Source organism: Chelon labrosus (assembly GCF_963514085.1).
Source record: "Chelon labrosus genome assembly, chromosome: 2".
Taxonomy (NCBI): Eukaryota; Metazoa; Chordata; class Actinopteri; order Mugiliformes; family Mugilidae; genus Chelon; species Chelon labrosus.
The window spans coordinates 15,137,279-15,161,572 of NC_140338.1; the positions used below are offsets into that span (position 1 = coordinate 15,137,279).

The 24,294-nt window shown below is 42.2% G+C and overlaps 2 protein-coding genes across 3 annotated transcripts; both read right to left on the reverse strand.

Moving 5' to 3' along the window:
• Nucleotides 1-909: 909 nt before the first annotated feature.
• On the reverse strand, nt 910-17,792 carry cpe (carboxypeptidase E). Its single transcript, XM_084573287.1, has 9 exons — nt 17,256-17,792; nt 6,793-6,989; nt 6,401-6,568; nt 5,700-5,817; nt 5,140-5,322; nt 4,848-4,987; nt 4,287-4,386; nt 3,932-4,050; nt 910-2,912 (listed from the first exon to the last, which is right to left on the reverse strand). The coding sequence occupies exons 1-9, from the start codon at nt 17,494-17,496 to the stop codon at nt 2,814-2,816; spliced, it is 1,365 nt and encodes a 454-aa protein (XP_084429413.1). The 5' UTR covers nt 17,497-17,792; the 3' UTR covers nt 910-2,813.
• A 1,157-nt stretch (nt 17,793-18,949) lies between these two features.
• msmo1 (methylsterol monooxygenase 1) lies at nt 18,950-23,683 on the reverse strand. 2 transcript variants are annotated; one of them, XM_084573312.1, is made up of 6 exons: nt 23,653-23,683; nt 22,553-22,846; nt 22,312-22,460; nt 21,342-21,468; nt 21,036-21,190; nt 18,950-20,112 (listed from the first exon to the last, which is right to left on the reverse strand). In XM_084573312.1, exons 2-6 carry the CDS (start codon nt 22,805-22,807, stop codon nt 19,923-19,925), a joined length of 876 nt encoding a protein of 291 aa, XP_084429438.1. In that variant the 5' UTR covers nt 22,808-22,846; nt 23,653-23,683; the 3' UTR covers nt 18,950-19,922. The 2 variants fall into 2 exon arrangements, with proteins under 2 accessions (XP_084429438.1, XP_084429439.1); XM_084573313.1 differs by lacking the exon at nt 23,653-23,683 and adding an exon at nt 23,501-23,619.
• Between the last annotated feature and the right edge of the window lie 611 nt (nt 23,684-24,294).

Sequence of the window (24,294 nt, forward strand, 5' to 3'; positions counted from 1 at the left end):
CTTGAAGTTTGTAATCTAAATGGCTAAATGTTTATATTTTAAACATACAGCTAAGAAGCAACAAGATCATGCATTTTGATCATCATTAATATTAGGGACAAGGAAGTGTACATTTGCATTTTAAATCTCACTAGCTTTGCACACTTTGTACATTGTTATTTTTAACTAAAACAAAAATACCGCAAACCTCTCATGCCATTTTTACCAAACTGTAAAAGGTCTTACTTGGATATCCTCAATGCACTTGCCTTGCATCTTCTGCGGAAGATGTACTTCAAAATCCAAAACTGACTCAAGTTAGGCTAATGTTGTCTAACAGTTCTTAAACATAGTGCAATGTGTTGTGAAGTTGTGGCTAAAATAAAGGTTTAGTCTTGTTACTTATCTCAGCAGTGGAGAGGTTCAACGCAGAGATAGAAGAAGAGATGATGCTGGACATACACTCTGGTGCACAGAACTTCAGTGGGATGAATGAGCTGCTTTTCATCTGAGCAATGTCTAAGTTGACAACAATGTGCTAACGTTACTCATTACAAACAGAGCCCGTCTACGGACGTCTTCTTCCTATTAGACATTCTCTGTTACAAACCAGAGGGGTCGGCTTGTTTTGGTGTTGTTTTGTTTTTTGCCCCCTAGCGGTCAGATTAAACATTTGTCTGGTAAAACTCAACTCAACTTTATTTATAAAGCACTTTAAAGTTGAGAAAAAAGAGCTGGGGAAACTCTCTCACTTTAGAGCTGCAAGTTTAATCAACTAGCCAATAAATAAACCACTTGAAAGTGAATATTAACTTACATCTTATCTTTTCCTTCCTTTGTACCTACTACATTCAACTGGAGTGTTTAGCTGGATGTCCGTGGTGGTCACTGTTGCAGACATTTAGTCCTCATGCTCTGAATATAGTTCAGTCTGCGTCAAGCCGTAGTCTGTGGAATACAACTGCCACAGATAGACTCACAGCAAAGTTTTATTTATTTATTGTGTTGTGTTGTCTTAATACGGACACTGCAATATCTAAATTACTTCCGGGTGGGCTTTCATTGACGCGCTTTCGTCATACGGTAGCTACGTAACCTGTTGTTTATAGCTCACCTGGGCTGCTGGCTAGCTAGCCATAAAGATGTCCCCACAAAACACAATGAGCCAGTGAGGAGCCGCTTTAAAAGAGAGTCAGTATAGGTGGGTAATCCAATTTAAAAAGTGAGTTATAAGCTTCACTTATTGTAGGCTATAATAAGTAGCTACAATGCTTTATTGCACACTATAGACCCCAGTGCCAATGCTCATAATTGCATTACACAATTGTAAATCATTTTAATTTCCATTTATACTAAAGTAGTTGCCTTTACATGCAAAGCTGCTGAGCTAATAAATGGAAACCATCCAGTGGTTACCTTGTGGTAACTGGTGATATTGCTGACTCTGCTGAATATCAGAAACCAACTGTTTAGTGCAATGTGTTAATATCTAGTTAGGTTAATTTACCAGTCGAATGGGTAGCTGTAGACATCATAGACAGTTGTCCTCCCTGGGAGATGAAACTGGGAAGCCACTTTAGTCTCTTTTTTTTTTTTTTTTGTATAACATACAATGAGCACCAGCGTAATAAGGCCTTGTCTTCATTATTGTGCATCATCCAGCCACATTGCATTACACCATTTAGCTCTCCTAACAGTAGATGATAGGAGTTTGGGGTGACTGCTTTCACATAGATGAGCAAAAAGAAACAAGATGGCAGTTTGACAACATAAAGGGGGGATTTTTATTGATCACTTCATTCTTTGCATTTTGAAACAGTTTCTATAGCTATACATTCAGCAAATCATTTCCCTTGTCTCAAGCTGGGTAAACTGCATCCGTACAGTCCTTCTGAAGATTAGTGTTACAGTTATTTATCTTTGAAAAACACCTCCTGCCACAGTTCCTTATGTATTACAGTATTTCCTGTGTAGTGCACATACAAAGGAATGGCTTTGGGTAAACTGAGGAGGACAGATTTCTATGTTTATTTTATGGCCTTGTTTTCTTTTTTTTTTTTTTTTTTGGTTACAAAAACCACACATTTCTTGCTATACTTATTTCATAAATACAGTATATATTATAACCATTCATCTTGTGCTAAAATCAAAGCTGTGCTGCAGTTTAAAAAAAAAATATCTCAACATCAATAACGTACAGGGAGATGAGCTTGCCTGTGCAGACTGTTTACAATATATTGTTTACAGTGATTTTACAGTGTTTTTAATGTCCCTGATTATCTCAGAACCGTAGCGTTGCTCTATTCTTATTTTTATTTTATATTACAGTAAAGGTGAAGTGTGTTAACAGTTAATCAAACGGGTGTGAGTTATTGTGTGCACTGGGATTGTTTGTGTATTTGTACTAAAGCCTGGAGAAACAGAGACACTTAAAACATAAACAGAAAGAATTCTTATAGACGGAGCCATGTGGTAATGACGTAAACAGCTCTTTTACATACAGAATTACTCAGTCATTCATTGGTTATATAGATGGGTGCCATGGTTACCAATCACGTGTACGATAAAGAACACAATACCACGGAAATCAACACCAATCTCGCTGCCAGCAAACTGCCTGCAAGTTCCTCCTCGGCCTTGCGCCGCGTGTGCAGGATATTCAAACAATCTGCAGGAGTGTGAGGCAAACCTTTAATAAACAACTTAATCGATTAAAAATAATGATGGAGAGAGAGAACACAACCAAAAAGAGACAGTATATTCTTTTTAGAGTGGACGGGCACACAGAATGTTGACTATATTACATTGATGTGCGGATCATCGAGACAAACGCTTTAGAAGTTCAGTGTCTCTGACATCATCTTCCACCAGTCCATCAGCTCCTCCCGCTCCTCCTCCTTCCTCTCCATCAGGGACTCCAGCTCGAAGTCCACCTGAGAGAGACAAGACACGTTAAGATCTCAGAAGCAGAAGATGCAGCTGAGTTAGCAGAATTTTGGAGAAAGACCAAGCAGCACTTGTAGTGTATTATACAACTTTATTGAATCGACTCGTAGCCGACACGTTTCGGCTCGTAGCCTTCGACCCTGATGAATGCTACGAGCCGAAACATGTCGGCTGTCTTGTTCAATATACTACAAGTGCTGCTGGGGTTTCCATGCACCTTGGTAGCAGGTGAAGTCGTGCCAGAAATACAATTTTATTTGCTAGAACTTTGTAAACGTTTTAAGCATTTTTTTAAGTTCATCCTTAAATTTTGGATCAGCATGTGTGTTAAAATAATCCCATATCCCATGATAGAACAGATGTCCTCATTCAACGTGAGTGTGGATCACCGGTTTCGCGATGATAATTCATACACATACAAATCAACTGTTTCTTGAGTGATTTGTTCACAAGTACAGGTGTGAACACACTGAGGACACATTAGAGATCGGATCACTAAGACCATATTTGGAGGTGGTCTGGGCCCCTTGTGACTACACTTGCAGACGAATGTCCCTATCACATGTCTTGATTAAACAATATGGCACCATGTATAATTGTCTACTTTGAGCTCTCTGCAGTCATCTGCTGACTTCTGTCCCACTGACTCTGAACTGGTCACTGCATCAGGTTTCAGCACATAACCAGAGGAAGATCAATTAGCCCAACCACATCTTACACCAGAAGACATCTTTGAATGGTAGCAGGGGTTTGCCATTTATCCCCATGTGAGAACATCTGATATCAACATTTCACCTCTGAACTGCTATCAGTTGCACTTGATTTACACCAGATGATTATACACATATATAACTATCAGGACTGGAGAGATTATACTCTATATATACCGACTGATGAATAAGGCTTCTCTGCCTTGTCGGACTCAAGTCACCTTTTAGAAAGATGAAAAGATGACACGCTAAATGTGAGGTAGATTTTGCGTGGTTCATTGGTTTGAGTGTCTTACCCTGGTTGCAGGGCTGTAGGGAATAGCAACCTTCTTGATGACGGTCAGATACCCTGGGGCAGAGGCTGCCACTTTGTAGTTTCCTGGAGCCAGCAGGCGCCAGTAGTCTCCATCTTTGGCTAAACATATATTGTTGCATTAATACATGTACACAAGGAACACACAAAGCAGACAGGAAATAATCCCATTCATAGCAGTGAATAATTTAACTATCCATTATGATCTCTGTGTCATGAAGAGACGGTAACACAAGTAGTGCAGTACTGACTATGTCCACAGGATGGAGGCATTGCACCATCTTAACATATTTCTATGCATAGTGTAATGGAGTGTGTGTTTAGTTTGCATTGACTACCTGTGGTGATGTCGTGGTCAATGCCCTCCACGGAGATGGTGGCATTAGAAATGGCGTTTCCTTGGAGGTCACGGACGAAGCCCTTGACTCCACGATGAACCTACACACAGACACACAAAGAGGCATATTAATTAATTTGCATGGACTTTTTTCTGTCTTCTTGTGATCATGTTACGTAGCAAAGGTGGAAGTGGTGTGAACTTGTCATGACGTGGGCAGTTTGACACCATGAGACTGCAGTTTGTGTCCCAACATAACCTACAGTTAACAGTCAAAGTTACTTTTTACCATAATCAAGTGGTATTAGCTACCGTAATCATAACTCAGCCAACCTAAAATTAGAAGTAGTGTCAATAGTAGTTTTGGAAACAGCCAGAGAAATTAGTTCACAACAAACAACGTAATATAAGTAATTTTCCACTTTCTGCTCAACATTTATTCACTTGAGACTGCGCCTTTGGTCTGTTTCTGGGTCAGCTACCTCCAGTAGATCAATGAAAACGGATGAGACCGCAGAACGTGATGATTTATAGTGTCTGTATTTATAGTTTTTCTCTGTACCTGCTCGATGTAGCTGACGAGGGAGTTGCGGTTCTGCTCCCAGTAGTTCTTAAGTGTGTCCTCGTTGGGGAACTTGTCGCAGCTGAGCTCCAGAGTGATCTCGAAACAGTTGCTGCTGAGGTAGTTGAAATCCTGCATTCCTGTAACGAGATAGTTAAAATAAAAATAAAAAACAGTGAGAGAGCGATACTGATACGAAGAAGTGACAGTGACAGGAATTAGAGGGGCCGAGGATTTCAGACTTAAAATAGTTCTAGATTTGGCTGCTTGATGGAAGCAGGTTGCCTCTTACCTCCCGGGACACTGTACCACGCCCCGCCGTTAGTGATGCCATCTTTGAAGCTGGAGTCGTCGTCGTTCTTGCGGCACGGGGCTCGGTGAGGGTCGGACATGACGGGGTTGTACATGGAGTAAGCTCTGGCCAGAGACTTGAACATCACATCATCTGGACTGGCGCTGTACTCATGGGTGGATCCTTAGAGGAGGAATGAGAGGGAAGAGGACAAACAAGTGCGCATTGTTTAGACAGCGGCCGTGATACAGTGATGGCTGAACACCTGCATCTGCAACGCATTAAGCGTGCGCCTGCACAACACGTTTTGTTTACGTTGAATAATAATGCAGCGGAAGCGTCAAAGTAAACATATTCCATCTGATTTTAATTAATTTTACAACAACCTGGAAAAAAAAACGAATAAAATGTTTGTTGCTGAAGTTAAAGCTCAAATATTTGCTCCAATAAATCTGCAGAAACATCCTGATATAAAAGAAGGAAAGTGTTTATATACAGTTTAACAACCTAAACAGAAAAAACACATGAGATTGTGAGTCCAGGTGTGTTTATTCGCGTACCAGTGCGGGTCTCATCGTATGGATAGTTGGCCACAACATCTCCGCCATGCAGGTTAGCTGAGAGGACAAAAGGGATGTCCATGATCCAGTGGATCACAGCCTTAGTCTCTGGAGCCAGCTGCAAAAGGAAAACGTTTATTTAAACTAAATTACAACCTCTAACACATAGAAAACATGCACTAGTCCTACAAACATGTCACTTCCAACCTTCACTGACCAGATTTCTTATAAAATATTTAAAGGAAGCTCCATGTTTCAATGATAATTTTTTGTAGGTTGATCCGTGGGTACATTAGAGACTACATTATTCCGTTAATAATCTGAAAAATAGTCCCACTCAGAACAAAAATGCCTCAGTTAGAGCTGCTTGGATTGGGAGGGGCAGCTTAAACCTTTGGTATTCCATCAAATAGGAAAATATTACCAACTATGTAGACACTATTAGTCTAAAATAGTCCCAACAAATGCATTATTCATCCTATCCGTATAACATTTGCTAAAAATTAGCCAGATGTTTAAGGGCATTATTTGGGAAGCTATATATGTACATTTGTGACACACTCAGTAGGAATGAATTAGCTTGGAGCTGCGTGGCACAGATTGAAAATTCAAAAATTCATATTGTTGTTCATAAGATTCGTTGAGAACCAGATATAACACCAGCCTCGTATTTTAATCATTTAATCTGTTTCCTTCCATACCTTGGTGTTTTCATCCACAGCCTTCTTCATGTTCTGTAGCAGGTGGTTGTTGGCACCCCCCTCACGCTCGTTGATGTAGATGATGCGGTCCAGATCGGGGAAGTTGCGGTTCAGGTCCACTCCCTGTGCGTTACTGCGCCCCACAAACCAGTCCTTGATCTCCCCAGGCTGCACAGGACAAAGGAAGGGATTGTTAAGACTGTTAGACTATTGTTAGACAGCGTCTGGAGCTTTAATAATTACCGTTCTTGGTGTGTATGTGTAATTTAAAGCAAGGAATTGTGGTGACTAAGTCAGTGTTTGTAGTCTTGTGAGCTTAACCCGTCTGGTGTTAAAACCTTGCATCAGGTTAATATGCTGCGGAGTGTGATTATCTGTTGCTCTGTCCTCACCTGTAAGGCGGCCTTCTCGAAGCCGTCTGGGTTCATGGAAGGCATGAGGTGGATGCGGGTGCTGTGGATGAGGTCCATGATGGTGTCGTTGCCTTGCTGGTACTGGTTGCACAGGTATTGAGCCAGGTAGATGATCAGCTCCCTGCCCACGGCCTCGTTGCCGTGCATGTTGGCGATGTATTTAAACTCAGGCTCACCTGTCAGGAAAAAGAAGACGCTTGTGTTACGGAAAAACCTATGATTTGGCTCATAGTGAGTGGAAAATCTGAATTTGAATTAAATTTGCACATACATTTGCACACAAGAGTGATTTACAGATTAGCAGTGAATGCCCCTTTGACCAGCTTGAACCAATCACAAACAGGCCACGTAGACACAAAAGGAAATATCGCAATAACGTCAGCATCTTTGTCAGGAGCAGCTATTTCAGTCAGTAGTCATGGTAACAATCCTTTATCTCTGCGGATCCGAGGGAGCAGCGCTGATACAGAATTCCCATTTGTCATGGAGGTTACCCTGGACACACTGAGCTTTGGCCCAACACACAGGATGTACACACACACACATGCACCAGCAGAACGACGACCACGCTGACTCCTCAGCTAATAGGTTAAACACGATCTAACACTCTGGCTCAAAGTTCAGTTTGGGCAGTAATGACTGAGACACAGTGGATTAGGGAGCGACACTGTCACAGTTTGTTCTGGCTAATAGTCGGAGCAGAGCGGACAGCTGGCGACAGGTCTGAGATCAGATTTACAGCATCCTCAGAGAAACCTGCAACATTTAAAATGTTGGGGATGATGCGGATGTTTTGGGTTTCATTCAGCAGTGAAACAGCAGTTTTAATTTATATTCATACACAATCATTTAAAACACAATGATAAACACGTCAATTGACACGTTATATTTCATGGTTGTTTTTTTCCACATTTTAATGGGTTCAAGTATTTTTAAAAGAGAAGTGTAATATATTTTATATAAAAAAAGTAATTTCCATTAAATATTCATTAATTAATACATTTATTTTAACTGAGTCTGTTAAGTTCTTGCCTCATTAGTGTCTATTTTTTTACATTCTCTTTTGGGAATTAATCATATTTACAACAAAGGTTAGCTTCGTTTTGTGAAAGTCTTCCATGGCTCTGTGACTGCACTCACAGATCATTCTCATTCTTTATTATTAACAGTCAAAAAAACTTGTCATTAATCCCCAGAGCCCCAGATGACACCTTCAGACGTTGACCAACACTTCTAAGCCAATAAGTTATTTAGATTATGGTATCGCAGTTGAGCATTTATTCACAGCAGTTTAATTTTTTTCAACTCCTCAAAAGCTCTTATTGGAGCATTGTGTGGAGGTACTATTTTTACAACAGCTGGATTGTAATTATTAAATTGAAATGCATCAAATTCATTTTCTGCTATCTGTTTAATGCTAATAAACTAGCCACAAAATAAGCCATTGAACCAAACATCAGAAAGAAATTAGTGATCAACATGTGGAGACTGATACTATCAGGTATATTCATTCATTCATTCATCTTCTATACCCGTTTAGTCCTGTTAAGGGTCACGGGGGTCTGCTGGAGCCTATCCCAGCTGTCACCGGGCGAGAGGCAGGGGTACACCCTGGACAGGTCGCCAGTCCATCGCAGGGCCACACACAGAGACAGACAACCATTCACACTCACACTCACACCTACGGCCAATTTAGAATCACCAATCAACCTAATGAGGAAGCCGGAGTACCCGGAGAGAACCCACGCAGACACAGGGAGAACATGCAAACTCCACACAGAAAGGCCCATGGATTCGAACCGGTGACCTTCTTGCTGTGAGGCATCAGCGCTAACCACCTTGCCACTGTGCCGCCCACTATCAGGTATACTGGGAGGTAAACTGTAAAGTAATGAGGTTTCTCATGTTCAGCGTAAAATCCCAAATAAGATCGAAAGCAGGAAATTAGTCAAGACTCGGACTCTAATGTTCATGTACACAAATATAACACTGTCCCCTCGCAATCTGTTCCCCTCCGGTGAATGAGGGCTGTCGCTCTGTTTCCTTATCTCCTCAATTTCCGATGCTGTCATAATCAGCGTGTCCTCATCTTGTCACTCCTTGTCCTCGGGTCATCTATTGCGCAACCATCCTCCTCCCCGCCTCCACCTCTCTGTCGTCATCCCAAAAAGTCTTCATCAGAGGTTTCCTTCAGCCACCTGCCGACTTGTCCACTGCCACCAGCATCTCTAGACTTCAAACAATCATCGTGCACGGTCATGTTTCCTCAGTAAATATTCATTCTGCACACACTTGATCTCCCCCTTTTTTAAGTCATTAACCAATGAGACTGTTAGAAGCGAATAGCACAGCGTTGCTAAATAGACAGCCAGAATCGTAGTTTGTACTTTTCTGGTTTCCTCGTTACTGTATAATTAGTGACACTTTCAGGTGATTACTGTTTACTGCAGTTGCACAACTGCCTGCAGTAAAAAATTTAAAATCAACCTTTACTGGGAGATTTTTTTAATTCTCTGCAAGACCAAGCATCTTCTCACATTTAAAAACTCAGGAATATTCAGATTTACTCCTTGACATAACAAGCAATTGTTAAAAAATGCTTAATCATCACTTCTCCGTTAATTAACTAATCTTTCAGAGTTACCTTTAATAAACATTTTATACTTTTATTACACCGTACCATTTGGTGGAGTGATAATTTTGGCTGTGTCAGCTTTTTCTCTGAGGTGATAGCGCTTATCTTACGTATAAGAGCTATTTCTATCTCTCTATGATGTTTATTCTCGTGGCTCATGCTTCTGCCATCTGTTTGTATATACTAATTATCCTTTCCCTCTGTTCGCTCGGTGTCTTCATCTAAACAAATATATACACAAAACACACACAACCGTGACAAAGAGACTCTTCTTAGCAGCAGAATAAAGTCCTTTGACGGCATGGCGAAAAGGGTGGCTAAGTACGAGCTACAGTACGCGGCACACACTCTTTTGATTAGCTACAAAAATAAAGATTAATGGCTCTCTGGGGCTGTGTGAGAACAAAGGGACTACTTTGAGCATTGAGGGGAAAAACAGTCTTTTGTTCCGATCAGTTACGAGTTATGAAATGTAGCTCGCGATGGGCAGATGGTGAGGAGTGTGTGTGTGGGTTGGTTTGTGTGTGAGTTTGAAGCCAAATTGCCGTAGGGTGCCTGATCTTACCGGGAGCTTTGTGTGTGTGTGTGTGTGTGTGTGTGTGTCCACTTGTACAGCTATCTTTCTGAAGACCAGTTTTACACCATTAGAGTGAGGACAGTCACTTCTTTACAAGGCTGTTTGAGGGTTAAGACGTGGTTTTAGGGTAAAGGTTACAATTAGGTCATGATTAGGGTCAGGCACTTAGATGAGATGGTAAGGGGCTAAGAAATGCATTATGTCCATGAATGTCCTCTCTAAGATAGCTGTACAAACGTGTGTGTGTGTGTGTGTGTGTGTGTGTGTGTGTGTGTGTGTGTGTGTGTGTGTGTGTGTGTTTCTACCTCTGCTCCGATTTGGCCTTTTCACTTCATTACAATTAATTTAAGGACTAAAATACTGTCTAGAAATAATGCTTTCAAGATGTAATTGCATTTAAATCTCTTTTTTTTTTTCAATCAATATTAGCTGACTTCTTTCGGGTGTTTGATGTATTTGCAAAGTAATGATGCCAGTGGCTTTATGAGTGAGTAACACACACGCACCGCCCAGCGCACATCTGGTAGTCAGGTTATTTTTAAAAGCTCAAATGTGGTTCCTCTCTTGAGTTGCTACTAATGATTTCAAGACTGCAATTAACTCTTTCTGCCCTGACGTTGGTGAATGGGTTTTACAGGCTTCTTGGGCCTGACAGAGCTGTCAAACACACACATACACAGGCGCAGTTTGAAGTCAGATCCTGACAAAATGAGTTACTATGATTCAAGCTATTACACAGATGTTTAGTATCTGGGGACCCTTTCTTTCTCCCTTAAGAAACATGGTTTTAAAGCTGTTGATACCCATGTTAGTGTGTGACAGACTATGGAGCTGAACATGTTTTCTTTATGTAGAACACATATAGGAACTGTCTCTCTGCGATAGACTGGCGACCCGTCCAGGGTGTACCCCGAATCTCGCCTGATGACAGCTAGGATAGGCTCCAGCCCTCCCGCGACCCTTCTCAGGACAACTGGTTAAAGAAGATGAATAAATGCATGCAGGCCAGGCAGTACGAGAGGTAATGATGATTCACTGCTTAAATTCTGCATCGGCAAAGATAACTAATGCAGCCATTTGTATTCATATCATTGTCATTTCTGCACATCCACTCAACAGCCCTGTCCGTCACTTCCTCTTTACTCCTCGTCGTTTTTTTCAAACCGTCTGCGCAACACTGAGCTTTTATCCTCATCGTGTGCACACATAAAACATGGAAGAGTCAAACAAAAGGTGAATGTGTGATATTTTTCACATATGAAACACATCTGTTATTTTTTTAGAGAGTTCGCTTTGAAAATTTAAGACCTTACCTGCTGTAACAATAGTTTCAAGAGCAAGTCATAATTCATAAAGTGCACTGGTGGTTTTTGTCCATTTAAAGCAGATGTGGTGGACATCCAGCATACGCACAGTAAAAAGAGACTCAGCACCTCAAATTTAATCTTTGTATCACATGATGACCTAATTTTGCAAGTAATTGTTCAATATGGCCTTCTTTTTTATCAGTTTTCATACATGTGTGTTAAAAAAGAAAAGCACCGTCTCCCTTTAACTCCAATTGATTTCTGTTTCCGACTTGTCAACATCACACACTGGACGCTGGCAAAACTCACTGCATCATCCTGCGTCCGTCACAAACGATCAGAGCGCCTGGCAGGTCATCAATACCGTCTCCTTAGCGACCGCGTAGTAATGACTGCGGCTGCAACGTCATTTGGGAAGCACCGCATTAGAGTGCTCTCAGTCGTCGTGGCAACCCTGACAGGGGCAGGTGCTCGGGGGAGATGAATGGACCGGGACATCGAGTAAACACACTCTTGCCCTGTCTGCCCGCCTCGCGCTCGTGTACACGCACTCCCACGCTCATACGGGAGCAGTTTGTTAGCTCGGGAGCGACCGTCTACTGCCATCTCATATTACAGACAACAGCGCTTTTGAATCGCGCCGTATGTAAGAGCTGTTGTACTACAAGCCTCCAAATTAGCTGTTCTCCAATTAACAAAGACATTTCAGAATTGGTTATTTCAGAATTGGTTGCATTGGGTACAGATGTGACCATATGCTAAAGTAGTTTCGTGCATAATGTTAGGAGATGGAGAAAACATGCAATTCTGAAGAATTAACCGTTGTTTGAATAATTAAAGGGGAACTACTGTTTTTTACAACCCGGACCTTATTTTTGGTATAAAATACGATCGTTTACTCACCCATATAACTTCGGTGTCATTTGTAGTCCTTCGGAAGATATTTAGGTCTGCGTATATCTATATAGTGGGAGTGACTGGGGCACCGAAACGCAGCCTCTAAATAACGCATTATCTGCCGCGAAACGCGTTCATTTCGCCAATATTTTGTTATTGTACGCTAGTGCTATTCCCTGTTGAGTCCAGAGTTACCTGTTATCATCATCATCTGTAGATTGACCTACAGACCTACAGAGATAATGCATTATTTAGAGGCTGCGTTTCGGTGCCCCAGTCACTCCCACTATATGGATAATACGCAGATCTAAATATCTCCCAAAGGACTACAAATGACACCAAAGTTATATGGGTGAGTAAACAATCATATTTTATGCCAGAAATAAGGTCCAGGTTGTAAAAAACAGTAGTTCCCCTTTAATTGTTAAAAGTCTGCTCTCACATGATGGTACATTAGTTGCCATTTAACAACACTGGAACTGGAGCAAAGCCTTGTGGGAGGTGTAGTTGCTGAATTGTTAAGCTGATATCCCTTTGTTAAGGTGTGCGTTGAGATGCAGAATGTGAGCGTACAAACAACACAAAAACAAGAGAGGAAAATCAAAGTGAGACTGGCAGTAGAAGAAAAAAGCCATCTCAGAAAACAGCGCAATGAAGGCAGAGGAGGAGGAAGACGAGGGGGGATGAACGTGGCTGTCTGATCTATAATAAATGACCTCTCGCTGATGCCTTGGCTTTTCTCTCGTCCTCTTTCCGTTTCTGTCTCTTCTTTATTCCCTCTACGCCCCCTTGGCCTCTCTCCTTCACACTTGTGCCCTTGTAACGTTTCCCGTTTTCTCAATCATCATTCCTTTCTTTTTTATCTGCCTTTTTCCATCAGCTCCTCTTGTCAGCTGTTTTTCCTATCTCTACTGGAAGAGGATCCTCAAAGTGAAAATGTGCAAAGATCTACCAGATTTGTTTTTTATTCTCTTCCACTATAAAGGCCTCTAATATATCCAGTTTAACAGACATTTTATATCCTGTAGATCGTATGACATTGAATATCACTTATTCAGCAGCGCATCTGGCTGCTATACATTTTAACCGGGCATTGGTGTGCATGCTCACTGGGGATTACACACTTCCTCTGTCGCCTGATAAAACTGTCCAGTGTGGAGTCTTATAACAGTCTCCACGTCATGGGATTTGTTTGCAGCATATTGGACGAAGCAGAGGCTCATACTGATGTGATTTTTTTTTCTTGCATTCAGACAAAGCCAAACCTATTACAAGATGGGGTTTCAGCCTGTATTAGAAATGCTGTAAATGGTTCCAGACACGAGAGTCAAAAGAGTTTAGCCAGAGCTCCCCTTTTTCCCCAAAGAGAAGCCCCTCTTCTTAGCTCAAATATGAGCCAGCTGCAGGAAGTAAACACCTCTTTCACAAGAAAAAACATGTCACCCATGGTCAGCACTGGAAGTATTCAGATCCTTTTCTTACATACAAGAACATAATCACTATCATCAAACTGCTCCGTAGGTGAAGTGAAAAGTAAGAAAAGGCCTCTGATGGAGTTCGTCACATGTTTAAGTAGTAGTGGTTAGCCCTTGGGTTAACCCACCCAGATGTAATGAAGTGAAAAGCACATTCTCCTTTACAAATGCAATAAGAAAGAGAAATATACACAAAATGGAAATTAAGGCTAAAGTTTGACATTTTGGGGAAATAGCATACGTTTGTTCTCCTTCCAGTTGGCAGACTTATAGGCGGTTTAGGCTTCAGCATCAATTTGACATCATAGCTACGCAGACAGCAAAAGCTGCTTCACCATCTCTGCAATTTTCAAATTGATTGTTTTGGATCAATAAAGATGGAGCACACAGAAGAAAAGGTTAACTGAGGAGGTTCAGAGATACAAACATTTGTCTGACTCAGTGAAAGCTTCAGTTGCCATTGTTGAAAGTGAAGCAGGAAGTAGAAACAAAAATTAACCCGACTGGCAAAAAAGACACAGCGCCGACTAGCACTTGGATGGTGTCTTTACAGAGCGAGCCAAACTGACGAGCGCACAAGTATAAATGGCTCGCCCCGGAATCAGCTATGTGCACGGGTTATGGCATCTGCGTTACGCAAAACTCTAAATGACACTTGAGGGTTATCAGAGAGAGCAGAAGCTTGTTAGCTAACGGTTGCCTATGTGCACATCTAGCAAACAGTTAGCACCAATTCCAACAGTGACTCTCTTTGTATCTCTGTTTTGTTCTCCACCAACTCCATGGAAAAGCCAACGTCGCTATTAGTTGCTAGCTGTTTTACATATAAAAGTGCTGCAGCTAGTTTGCTAACTTCGCTGGGCAGATATAGCTGTTAGCTAAGGATGTTCTGTGAAAAACAAAACTACAGTGAAAACAACATTATGAGTGCGTAGAGAGTGAATCAAAACCTAAATACTCAGATAAACAACGCTATAAACTGGTACTGATTTCAGCGCCGGGGGAAAAAGCAACACGAAAAACTGCAGTTCCTCAAATGGCCACTTGAGGGGGGCCCCAATATTGAGTCAATGTCCTAAGACCTCCACGTTACCCAGCATTACAGCTGAAATTAACTCATCTACAGTCTGGTATATGGGAGCTACCTATATTTATATTTTATATATATTTATTTTCCTGGCTACCTATTTAAATAGTATCAATGCTTAAATTTAACCTAATTGAGGGCAGGTTACATTGAGTGTCAGGAGGGTGTTTTCACAGGTTGCTTCCTGTCTGCCCTTGGGTTAACTCACCTGCCTTGGCTCCACCTCTTTCCCCAGTTTTTAATCGGCCAGGAGTTAACTAGAGTAAGGCCCTGCCAAGATGCCATTGTCTGGAGCAATCACACTAAGCTTCATAACCATGCTACAAGAAACCAGAGGATAATTTGTCCAACTTTATGCCCATGATCAACTTTAGCGACACTTTTCCCATAAACTGTGATTCATTGCTAAGGAAAAAATAAGAACTTCAACAGCAGACTGTGTGAAATTAGTTAGGCCTTGCTACACTTATGTTCCACGCTGCTCTCACTTTATATTAATATGTAACCAGTGTTGACTATAAGCAGTTCCTGTGCCGTGGAGCATAACAGATGGCCGCTTACAGACAGATGCATCAGCTCAGGCCCATCGTTCTCTCGAGCTAGTCAAGCAGCCAACCACGAGCCGCCAGTCAGCTCAGCGCACTAAGCCGATCTGTTGCCCCGGCAACTGCTATTTCGGCTCCACCTTAGTTTCAAGACATTGCAGGGTCAGATCAAATATTGATGGGACACCTTAAAGGAGATTTAAAGGTTGCAGATTTTCATTTGTCACGCCCACATATGTGGACCCTCTCTCCTCTTTCATTCTCCTTTTCCTCCAACGGTCTCCGTAGCTCCTCTCCCTCTTTCCTGCTGTGTTTCATCCCGCTTCCTTCTGGCTGTTGATGTTTTGCTCAGCAGAGACGGAGGGGGAGGAGAGGAGGGCGGCTACCTCTGTTGGTGAAGCAGCGGCTTGGAAACTCATCTGGTAGTAATAAGGGTTCCACATTGCTACTGTGACTCATGGCTGCGCACGCCCACCGGACTATTACAGGCTTATTTAACATGTACGGCCATTAGACCCTGCGACCATGCGAGCTGAGCTGCACGCCAAACAGAATACAGCCGCAGAGGAAAACACACATTTACACTGAAATACTACCATGACACATGCAGTTAAAATCCCACAAGGTGCACCACTATATGAGGCAATTACAGAGTCTCTTCTTTATGTGAAGGCTCATTCTGAGGATTGCCAAACCTCTAAATTAATCACCTCCTGGAGTCTGTCCCAAGTAAAGCCTCTGTTTGGAGAGTTGGAATCACTGAACCATTCCCGAATGTTCATTAAAGGTTAAATGTACTACAGACTAATCCGTTACAGTGTTCTTCCTTCTGTTTTTCACTGTGACAGGTCTTTCAGGGTTGGGAACTGAGTTTTGGATTAAAGGATTATACAATTGTAAAAATAAAGAAATAACAACTCAGTCAAGGATTGAACAATAAATCCTTGAATTACTTCCATCATTGTCCGTGTTGTTTTTAAAGTCTGCCAACCTTCATTAGAATAAAATCAGGCATTCAAAGCCTAAAGTTAAGAAACAGAATAACATGAGGATGAGCTTAAATGAACATTTCATAAAATTTGTGTTTGTCACACAATCATTTGAGGCACATGCTGTTTCTTTTTGTCTGAAAACTAGTTTTCAAAATGCTGTGGTGACTCTAGATTCAGTTAAAAGATGAGATCACAGAATGTATCTGAAGTCATGAAGGCAAGAAGTGGTGCATTTCCCTCATTTGTAGTTCTTGTGCCTGTTATAGTTTCTTTCATCCTGCACAGTATAGGGCAGTGTGGCTGAGATCATGGCAATATTCTGGTAATGACAGGTTCTAATGAACATCTTAGCTGTGCAACCCTACCGGGACTTTGTGGCTCATTTAATATTCAGTCAGAGCTTCCTCATGTGAACGCACATTGATCACTATTCCCTCATATCTTGAGTCACATTTAATGTGCTTTCTAGATGAAAAGATCTCTGATTCATGACGCACCCCAGTGAGCCTTGGCTTTATCCGACTCATTTGGGATGTTTTTCCCAGAATCACGACACAGGATAAGCTCGGAGAGATCTTATCAACCAGCAAAATGGCGGCTTTGCGTAGCTGATCCAACACTCTATCAACTAGATTCTTCTGAGGTGATGGAGAGGGCCCTGGGCTGGCCGTTTTACGCACTCCACCACCACACACCTGCGCTCTTGCTCTCCCGTTTTCCCGGGGACAGCAGCCGCGCCGGTCATTTCTGCACAACAACCCTCGCACGAATCAAGAGCATCACCAAGCTGCTATGCGCAATAGTGCGTGATGTGTTTGTGTTACCGCTGCGTGTGGCGATGACTTCCTAGCGAGAAGGGGAGCGGGGACAAAGGGAGCGGGATGAGACGCATATTGAAAGCAAACTGTGTGTATGCGTAAAACTGACCAGGTTCGTGCGTCCCGGGATTGTCGGTCATCTCCAGCACCAGCAGCTCGCGGCCCTCGAAGCTCTCTCCGATGGTGTAGATGCGGGTGATGGTGGGACACTGCAGCCACACCGACACCAGCGCTTTCCGCAGCTCCTCATAACGGTGGTACTCGAAGGAGATCTCACCGTCGGTACCGGCTGCGTTGACCAGGGCGACGACCGCGGCCCCGAACAAAACTGCTGAGAGGAAGTGTTTCATTTTGAAGCGTCCTCGTTTCACTAAGCCCTGTCTGCCTGCGGCTGGGTCCCAAGCCTTATCTCTGTGCTGCAGCCTCGCTCTCGGCTATAAATATCTCTCCCTCTGCCTCGCTCCCTCTCTTGCCTCCGTGAGTGTGATGCGCTGCTGTACCTGAGCGCAGACTCCCCACCAGCCTCCAGTGAAGTCAGACAAAAGATTCACATATCCGGTGTCAGGTTGTTTCAAAATAAAGAATTTTAGGTGAGATAAAAAGCAGCAGACAGTGGGCCTGTGTGCCTTCATAGATCATCTATATTTATATTTCCATAAAAACAAGAAGCAAAATGTGAAGAGGGAGACACAAGTCACTCAAGGAAAAAAATGACATATGTTTTTTTTCAACAACATATGACTGTCAGAAGTCATTACTGCCATGCAGCAATGAACAAAAGTCGGTGTTGTATTTACAGAGAGGTGTTCCCGATAGTTTTATCATAAAACAAAGGATTGTGTAAAATACAGGCCGAAAAGAACAAAGTCACAGTTTAAGATGGTTTTATTTTTAATTTCAGCATCATTTTCACAATGTTTGTTCAGCTGATTCTTTTTTGGTTCAATACACACCTTGCGATGCCAACCCAGACACATCATCAGTGATATAACCAGGGGTCATCGGGTGTTTTGTGTCTTTCAACATCATACAACCTCGGCCAGGCGACCTGGGTGATGAGTCCCCGGGTTGTGTCTAGATAGGGTAGTTTGTGTGGTCACTGGCCAGCGAACCCTCTGCATCCAACCTTGATAGTGCTGTATCGGGTCCTCCACCCGTTGCTTTGGCATTCGCCTGCCAGCTCCTCATACTTGGTCCACTTCCGCTCAAAAGCCTCCTCCATCCAGTCCTCCCGGGGGACAGTCAACTCCAGCAAGACCACCTGCCTCAATGATTGTGACACAAAAACCAAGTCAGGCCTGAGTGTGGTGACTGCGATGGTATCTGGAACTTTAAGCTGCCTCCCCTAGGTCCACCTTCAGCAGCCAGTCTCTAGCTGATGCCAGGAGTCCCCCTGCTTGGCTTTGGTGTTGCTGTGGCTTCTCTTCGGCCTTGACCATAGCAATGGAGTGCCTCGCTGATTGTTGTTGCTTGCTGAGAGAGATCCCTGAGCAGATGGTATCTGCTACTGCCTTCAGCACCTGGGTTTAAGCAAACTGAAACCGGTTTCATAACTGAATTGTCAAACGATTTTAACAAATGCAACAAACGAAGGTTCTGCTACCTTCTGAAAGCCCTGAAATGCTGCTGCAGTGCTTTGAACATCAACATAAACTTCAAAATAATACTCTCCACAAAACTAAAAGTAGCATTTCAAACATTTATTTGTACCTATAAAAATCAGTTTGTCCATTTTATCCATTCACGAGCGTCCTTGTCCATGTCCTTCACAATAAACTACTTCACTTCCTGTTTGGTGCCTGCTGCTGCTGGCTGACTTGACGCAGCTGCGTGGTGCTGGATGGTGTGTCGCTGTGGGGTGTGTCCACGGTGCAGCAGAGGTGATATGCATTCAACCCATATTCTCCCAGAGTGTATGTCACTTTCCATTCAGCCCACACGTACTGTGTCTCCGCCAGCGGAAACACTGACTGAGCAGATTTACATTGTGGTGAGAGTGTGATGTGAACATCAACACAGTGGCTACAGAAACATCTCCATCTGTCAACAGCAGACAGTTTAAATTCAGTGGCACAAGTCAAGATCTGATCGGAGTCAAAATAAACCGATACACAAGCAAAGTCCTGTTAAATTTGTCCACAGATTTTATTCCAGTACAAACAGAAAACAGTAAAACAGTATTTTTTTGTTACAATCTTAAACATAATAGGCCTGAACAAGCTGGATGTTTCATGTGAGGCAATCACTTTTCATCAAAAATAGTTTACATGGATTTGCATCAAACATATAGGGGACTTCTTTTAGAAGTCTGCGCACTGAACAACAATCGCAAGTGACGACCGCGTCACTGTGACTCAGGTCAACTCAACAGGAAATGCTAAAGTGCTGAGACATTCAGAGGTACTGTGTAGAGAAGCATTTCATAAGAGAGTAATATGGAACAGCTTTTTTTTCCATTTGATGAAAAGCACTGCAATAAATCAACATGAGGGTATTTTTTATTCAGCCATCAGCTGTTGACAAAAGCAACAATACATCTTTATTAGAAAGGCACAGAAGGCAGACTAAAGTCAACATGCAGTCGGATTCAGAATCAAACCAATAGTGTTACTGATTCATTTTTCATACACCCTTAGTGTGCTTCATTAAGTGTACAGAGAAGAGAAGCAGCGTTTGTTTGTGTGCTCGCTGAGTGTCTGTGCGATTCACTGCCTCCTTCCCCTCCTCCTGGCAGAGCAGGTGTGTGTGTTTCTATGACACGAAAGGCTCGAGTGGATTACTGCTCCTTCTTGTCTCCCTGTTTCTGCATGTATCTGTTGTACTGGTTGTCCGTGTTCAGCAGCTTGTCCCACCAGGTGAAGGTGGAGGCGTAGTTGCCTACGAAGTTCATGTGGTGGAAGTCGTGGAAACGGGTGCCGGCGTAGAAGGGGATCAGGTGGAGCGGGTTCAGAGGGACGTCATAGCCACTGACGGGGGACAAGAAGGAAGCGATTAATATTTGCCTTATAGTGTGAACACAGCGTTAGCCTGACGCATTCCTCCTCAGATACATAACTACACGTTGCAGCAACAAAGACAGCCACAACTGTGATTGGCTCGAAAATGCATTTCTAAGTCCACGTTTCTCATTTTCTCATCTTTCTGCCTCGGTTGACTGAATGGTCATACACACCATCCACTCTGATGTTGAGGTGATTTCAGTATTTTTTTACTACATTTGTAACATTTTATTTGTTTTCTGTATCCGAGATTGAAATAATATTTAAGCAAACTTCTAAATTACTAACAAAAATCGTAATGTTTAGCTTTAACTGTACATAAAATAAAAGAGAGAGAATTCAGTTTTTAAAGGCAATTTGCAAAACAGTTTACAAAAACATCTTGCACTACTGTACATTACACAAATTAAATTTAGAAAAAAAGAAAAGCATTAAACCATCTAAAATAATGTGCCTTGCCTGATGAATATAAGGTTTATGGAGTTATACCAGCAGTGTGTGTGTGGGTAGTTTTGACTGTCCTTTACAGTAAATGTGTATGTAAATGTACAGCTCTTCTGTAATTCAAATTTTGTATCGAGTAAGCTTTATTTATTTTTCTGGCATTGGTTCTAATCAAAATGTTTTTTTGAAGGGACACAGTACAAACTAGTTTTAAAGAACAAGTTATTTAAAAAATGTTTACATGTAATTCCCAAAGCCCATGTTCTGACATGTTCTCTATCGCCCTCTAGTGGTCAGTCTAACGAGTTACAGCGTTCACATGATAAGGAACGTGCAGTTTTACATGTATCCTGTCACCATCTGTTATACAGGGTGATGCAGGTGCTGCTGTGTTTCTTGAATCCTGAAGTAAAGCAGAAAGAAAAGGCCATAAGAAAGTGTCCCACCTGTGGACATCAATGGTCTCCATCAGACGGAAGGCTACCCAGGCCCAGAGGAAGAACACATGGTTACAGAAGATCATGATGCCGATGAAGAAACCGGCGCCCAGGATGATGGTCTCTGCAGGATGAGCGTATTCTGCCTGCATGCCGAACGGAGCCTGAGGGGACAGTGGGGAGCCATGAGCCACGTGCCTGTCTTCATTTGCATTGGAGCTGCAGCTTGTTTAATGAGTAACTCTTCAGTAAAGAGACTAACCAACAAAGTGGTGTGTTTGTTCATCGATCCTATCGCTTGTGCGTTTTACTCACAGTGAACTCGTGGTGGACTTTGTGGATGTACTTGTAGATGCGCTTGTGGTGAAGCAGCCGGTGGAGGAAGTAGTGCCAGGTGTCCTCGACGACAGCGCAGCCAAAGCACTGGGCCATGAGGTACGGCCTAGAGGACAGGACAACAAAAAGACGAGGTTAAAACCATCCCTCACGCAGTTCTTAAAGGACCAGTGTGTAGGGTTCAATGGCAGGCGTAGCAGAACAAAATGATGCCGAAACTGAAAATGCGATAGGCCCTCTCTAGAGTCTAAATCTTTACTTACAAGGACACTTATATTCCAATAACAGTCAGAAAAATGTCCCATTCAGAATAAAAATGTCTCATGTAACCACATCAAGCTGAAGGAATACTGAGTTGGACCGAGAGGGGCGGTGTCAACCTTTGATAACATGTCCATCAGGAAAATATTCGCACTTAATGATCCAGTCTGTTCTCTCTGGATGGAATAATATAGTTTCCTCTACATTTTGTCCCCACATGGGATAAACACTCAGTGACGTTTGTAACAACTTTCTGGAAGGGACAGAAGATGATGAAACAAGTGTTTGACAACTGCAATGGGAAACGTGTCAAATCACTATTAATTGCATTTTTAGTATGCATGGAACTGGATAGCTCTTCAACCAATCAGAGGCATTTTGTTACAAATTAATTCAACTACATTCAAGTTGCTAGTCAGACTGTGAACTGTGACTCTCTCTGAGGACAGGAGGTCTTGGCGCGGTCATCTGTTATCCCTATATCCGCTGGCTACACCAGAAACTCAGAAGCACTGGTCTTTGCAACAAGAGGCAAAGCCAGAAAAATGGTTGCTGAAGAAGGACTCTGTGGTCTGAAGACACGGATTTAACCTTTGTTAATTTGTGTGTACTGCAAGTTAACTATAAAAATCATGTGATTAACGACTCTATATGTGTCTGTCTGTATATATATCGCTCTTCCGCTTACCACCGTGGCATAGAGTCCCAGTCATAGGGGATGTTGAAGAACTCTGTGAAGTAGTACGTCCCACAGATCAGAGGAAGCTGGATGCAGAAATGGTTGAACAGCAGCATCTTGAAACATCTCCACTGCTTCTCCCAGGTCTCTGGCTTGTCCTGCAAGTCACACACACAGGAGAGAGCGATTTAGAAAACGTTTCCTCCAACCTAAAAACATAAAATCCTGTCCAACGACAAAAAACACAAACCTGTTGGATTTTGTATTTCTGCATAAAGGGCATGAACTGGAAGAGGAAACCGGGCAGGCAGAACAGGAAGTAGATGAACTCGTGGACGATGAGCGACCCCCAGGTGGCAATCTGAAACTTGGTGTAGTTGTCCAGCATGTAGGCCCAGGCATGTTTCATAGAGGGCTGGAGGGGGTTTTGAGGCAGCGCAGCGTCTACGTACTCCACTGCAAGGTAAGCAGTGCTCAAGATGTCTGCTGTGCCGTTCACCGCCATGACGGATGCTGCAAGGTGACTGCAGGTGTGGAGAGAAGACTGAAAGATCGAAACACGGAACACAGTGGTTAAATGTCATAATTCAGTCACATCAGAGGCAATATATATATTTATTTGAGGGGTCAAATTCAGTCTTTTTGAAAATTAATAATAAAACAGTCATTTAAAACTTTACTGTATAGAAGAAACATTACTTTTAATAGAAAGACCACTTGACCGACTCAGTTTAAGTCGGTTGTTAACGCTGCATTACTACAACTCTACAAAAAAGAAAAATCTATTTATTCATTATTCTGCATTGGCTACCAATGGTCAAAGATCCTTCATTAAGAGCAGCAATAAAACAGTATAAAGTCTGTTTCTAGGTTCAAACTTTGATCCTGTAAATTGCCAAAAATTTTAAAATAAATGCACTCGATAACATTACATTTTACAAAGTAAACTGTGTTTTGAATTCAATTGCAATGAAACTAAATACACCAAATTCATGTAAGGAGTACAAAACTAAAAATACGTGTATAGTTTTATAAGGATACATATAATAAAATTAAATGACCCAGGCAAAGCAGAATACAGCAGAAAATGTTTCTCATCGAGTTTATATCACTATTTCTGTTCACACCTGGTCTATATAATAAAACATTTAAGAATTAAAACGTTTTAGGCAGGTAATACAACAACTAACAGCCTTACTTGTTCACTTCCTGCTATGCTACATAAAGCTAGCTCAACCTCCAGCCCTCATTCGCCTTTAATAAACTAAATGTCGAACAAGTATTTAATTTCTGAGTTTATAATTCAGCTAAATATCCCGTTTGCAGCCGACAACAACATTAAACGCTCACCTTCCGCGGTACGTCCCGTCTACCTGAGCGAGAGGCGTCTGTCCGAGAGAAGTAGGGTATTATTGGGGAGTCTGATTGGCCGAGAGGAGAGGAGACTGACGTCGGAGGGCCGAGCGGCCTCGCTGATTGGTCCGCGGAATGGAGTGATGATAGCAAGACTGGAGGTCTCTGCGGCAACAGCCAATCAGAGGCGAGCTCTGCTTTCATAACCTTAGTCTGTATGCGATAGAGATGGGGTGGTGCGTCCGGACTACTTTGAGTCACACATGAATATTTGACTTTATAACACACTCTGACTTCAGTTTTAACTTTTTAAGTGCCGTGGACATGGATATATTGTGCTATTAATTTTTCCCAGTTCTAAATTAGTTTTACACTCAACTGAAGCCAATATTTTTTTTAATAGGACAAAGATATTTCCTGTTCTTACCATTTATTTTTACATATATTGACATGAAATGGATCCTTGTTATGTTTCAGCTCTTGTTCATGATTAACACGACACTCATTGGAGCTGAAATCACATATTTTTAAAACGTTTTAAACCAAAACCAGACTAAGTCTTACTCTTAAAAAAAAAGTCTTAGAAGCGCAAGAAGCATGCTAATTCTTTTACCTTGTTTAAGTAAAATTAAAATTACC

Bases quoted from the DNA above. Each gene is read 5' to 3' on its own strand.
- cpe (XM_084573287.1), bottom strand. From the start codon at position 17,496: ATGAAACACTTCCTCTCAGCAGTTTTGTTCGGGGCCGCGGTCGTCGCC. The intron at 5,818-6,400 runs GTATGGAAGGAA...TTCCTTTTGCAG, and splicing joins CTGTGGATGAAAACACCAAG to CTGGCTCCAGAGACTAAGGC. The intron at 4,988-5,139 runs GTAAGAGGCAAC...ATCTCGTTACAG, and splicing joins GTGGTACAGTGTCCCGGGAG to GAATGCAGGATTTCAACTAC.
- msmo1 (XM_084573312.1), bottom strand. From the start codon at position 22,807: ATGGCGGTGAACGGCACAGCAGACATCTTGAGCACTGCTTACCTTGCA. The intron at 22,461-22,552 runs GTTTGTGTTTTT...TGTGACTTGCAG, and splicing joins AGAAATACAAAATCCAACAG to GACAAGCCAGAGACCTGGGA. The intron at 20,113-21,035 runs GTGGGACACTTT...GTCCCCCGTCAG, and splicing joins GAGACCATTGATGTCCACAG to TGGCTATGACGTCCCTCTGA.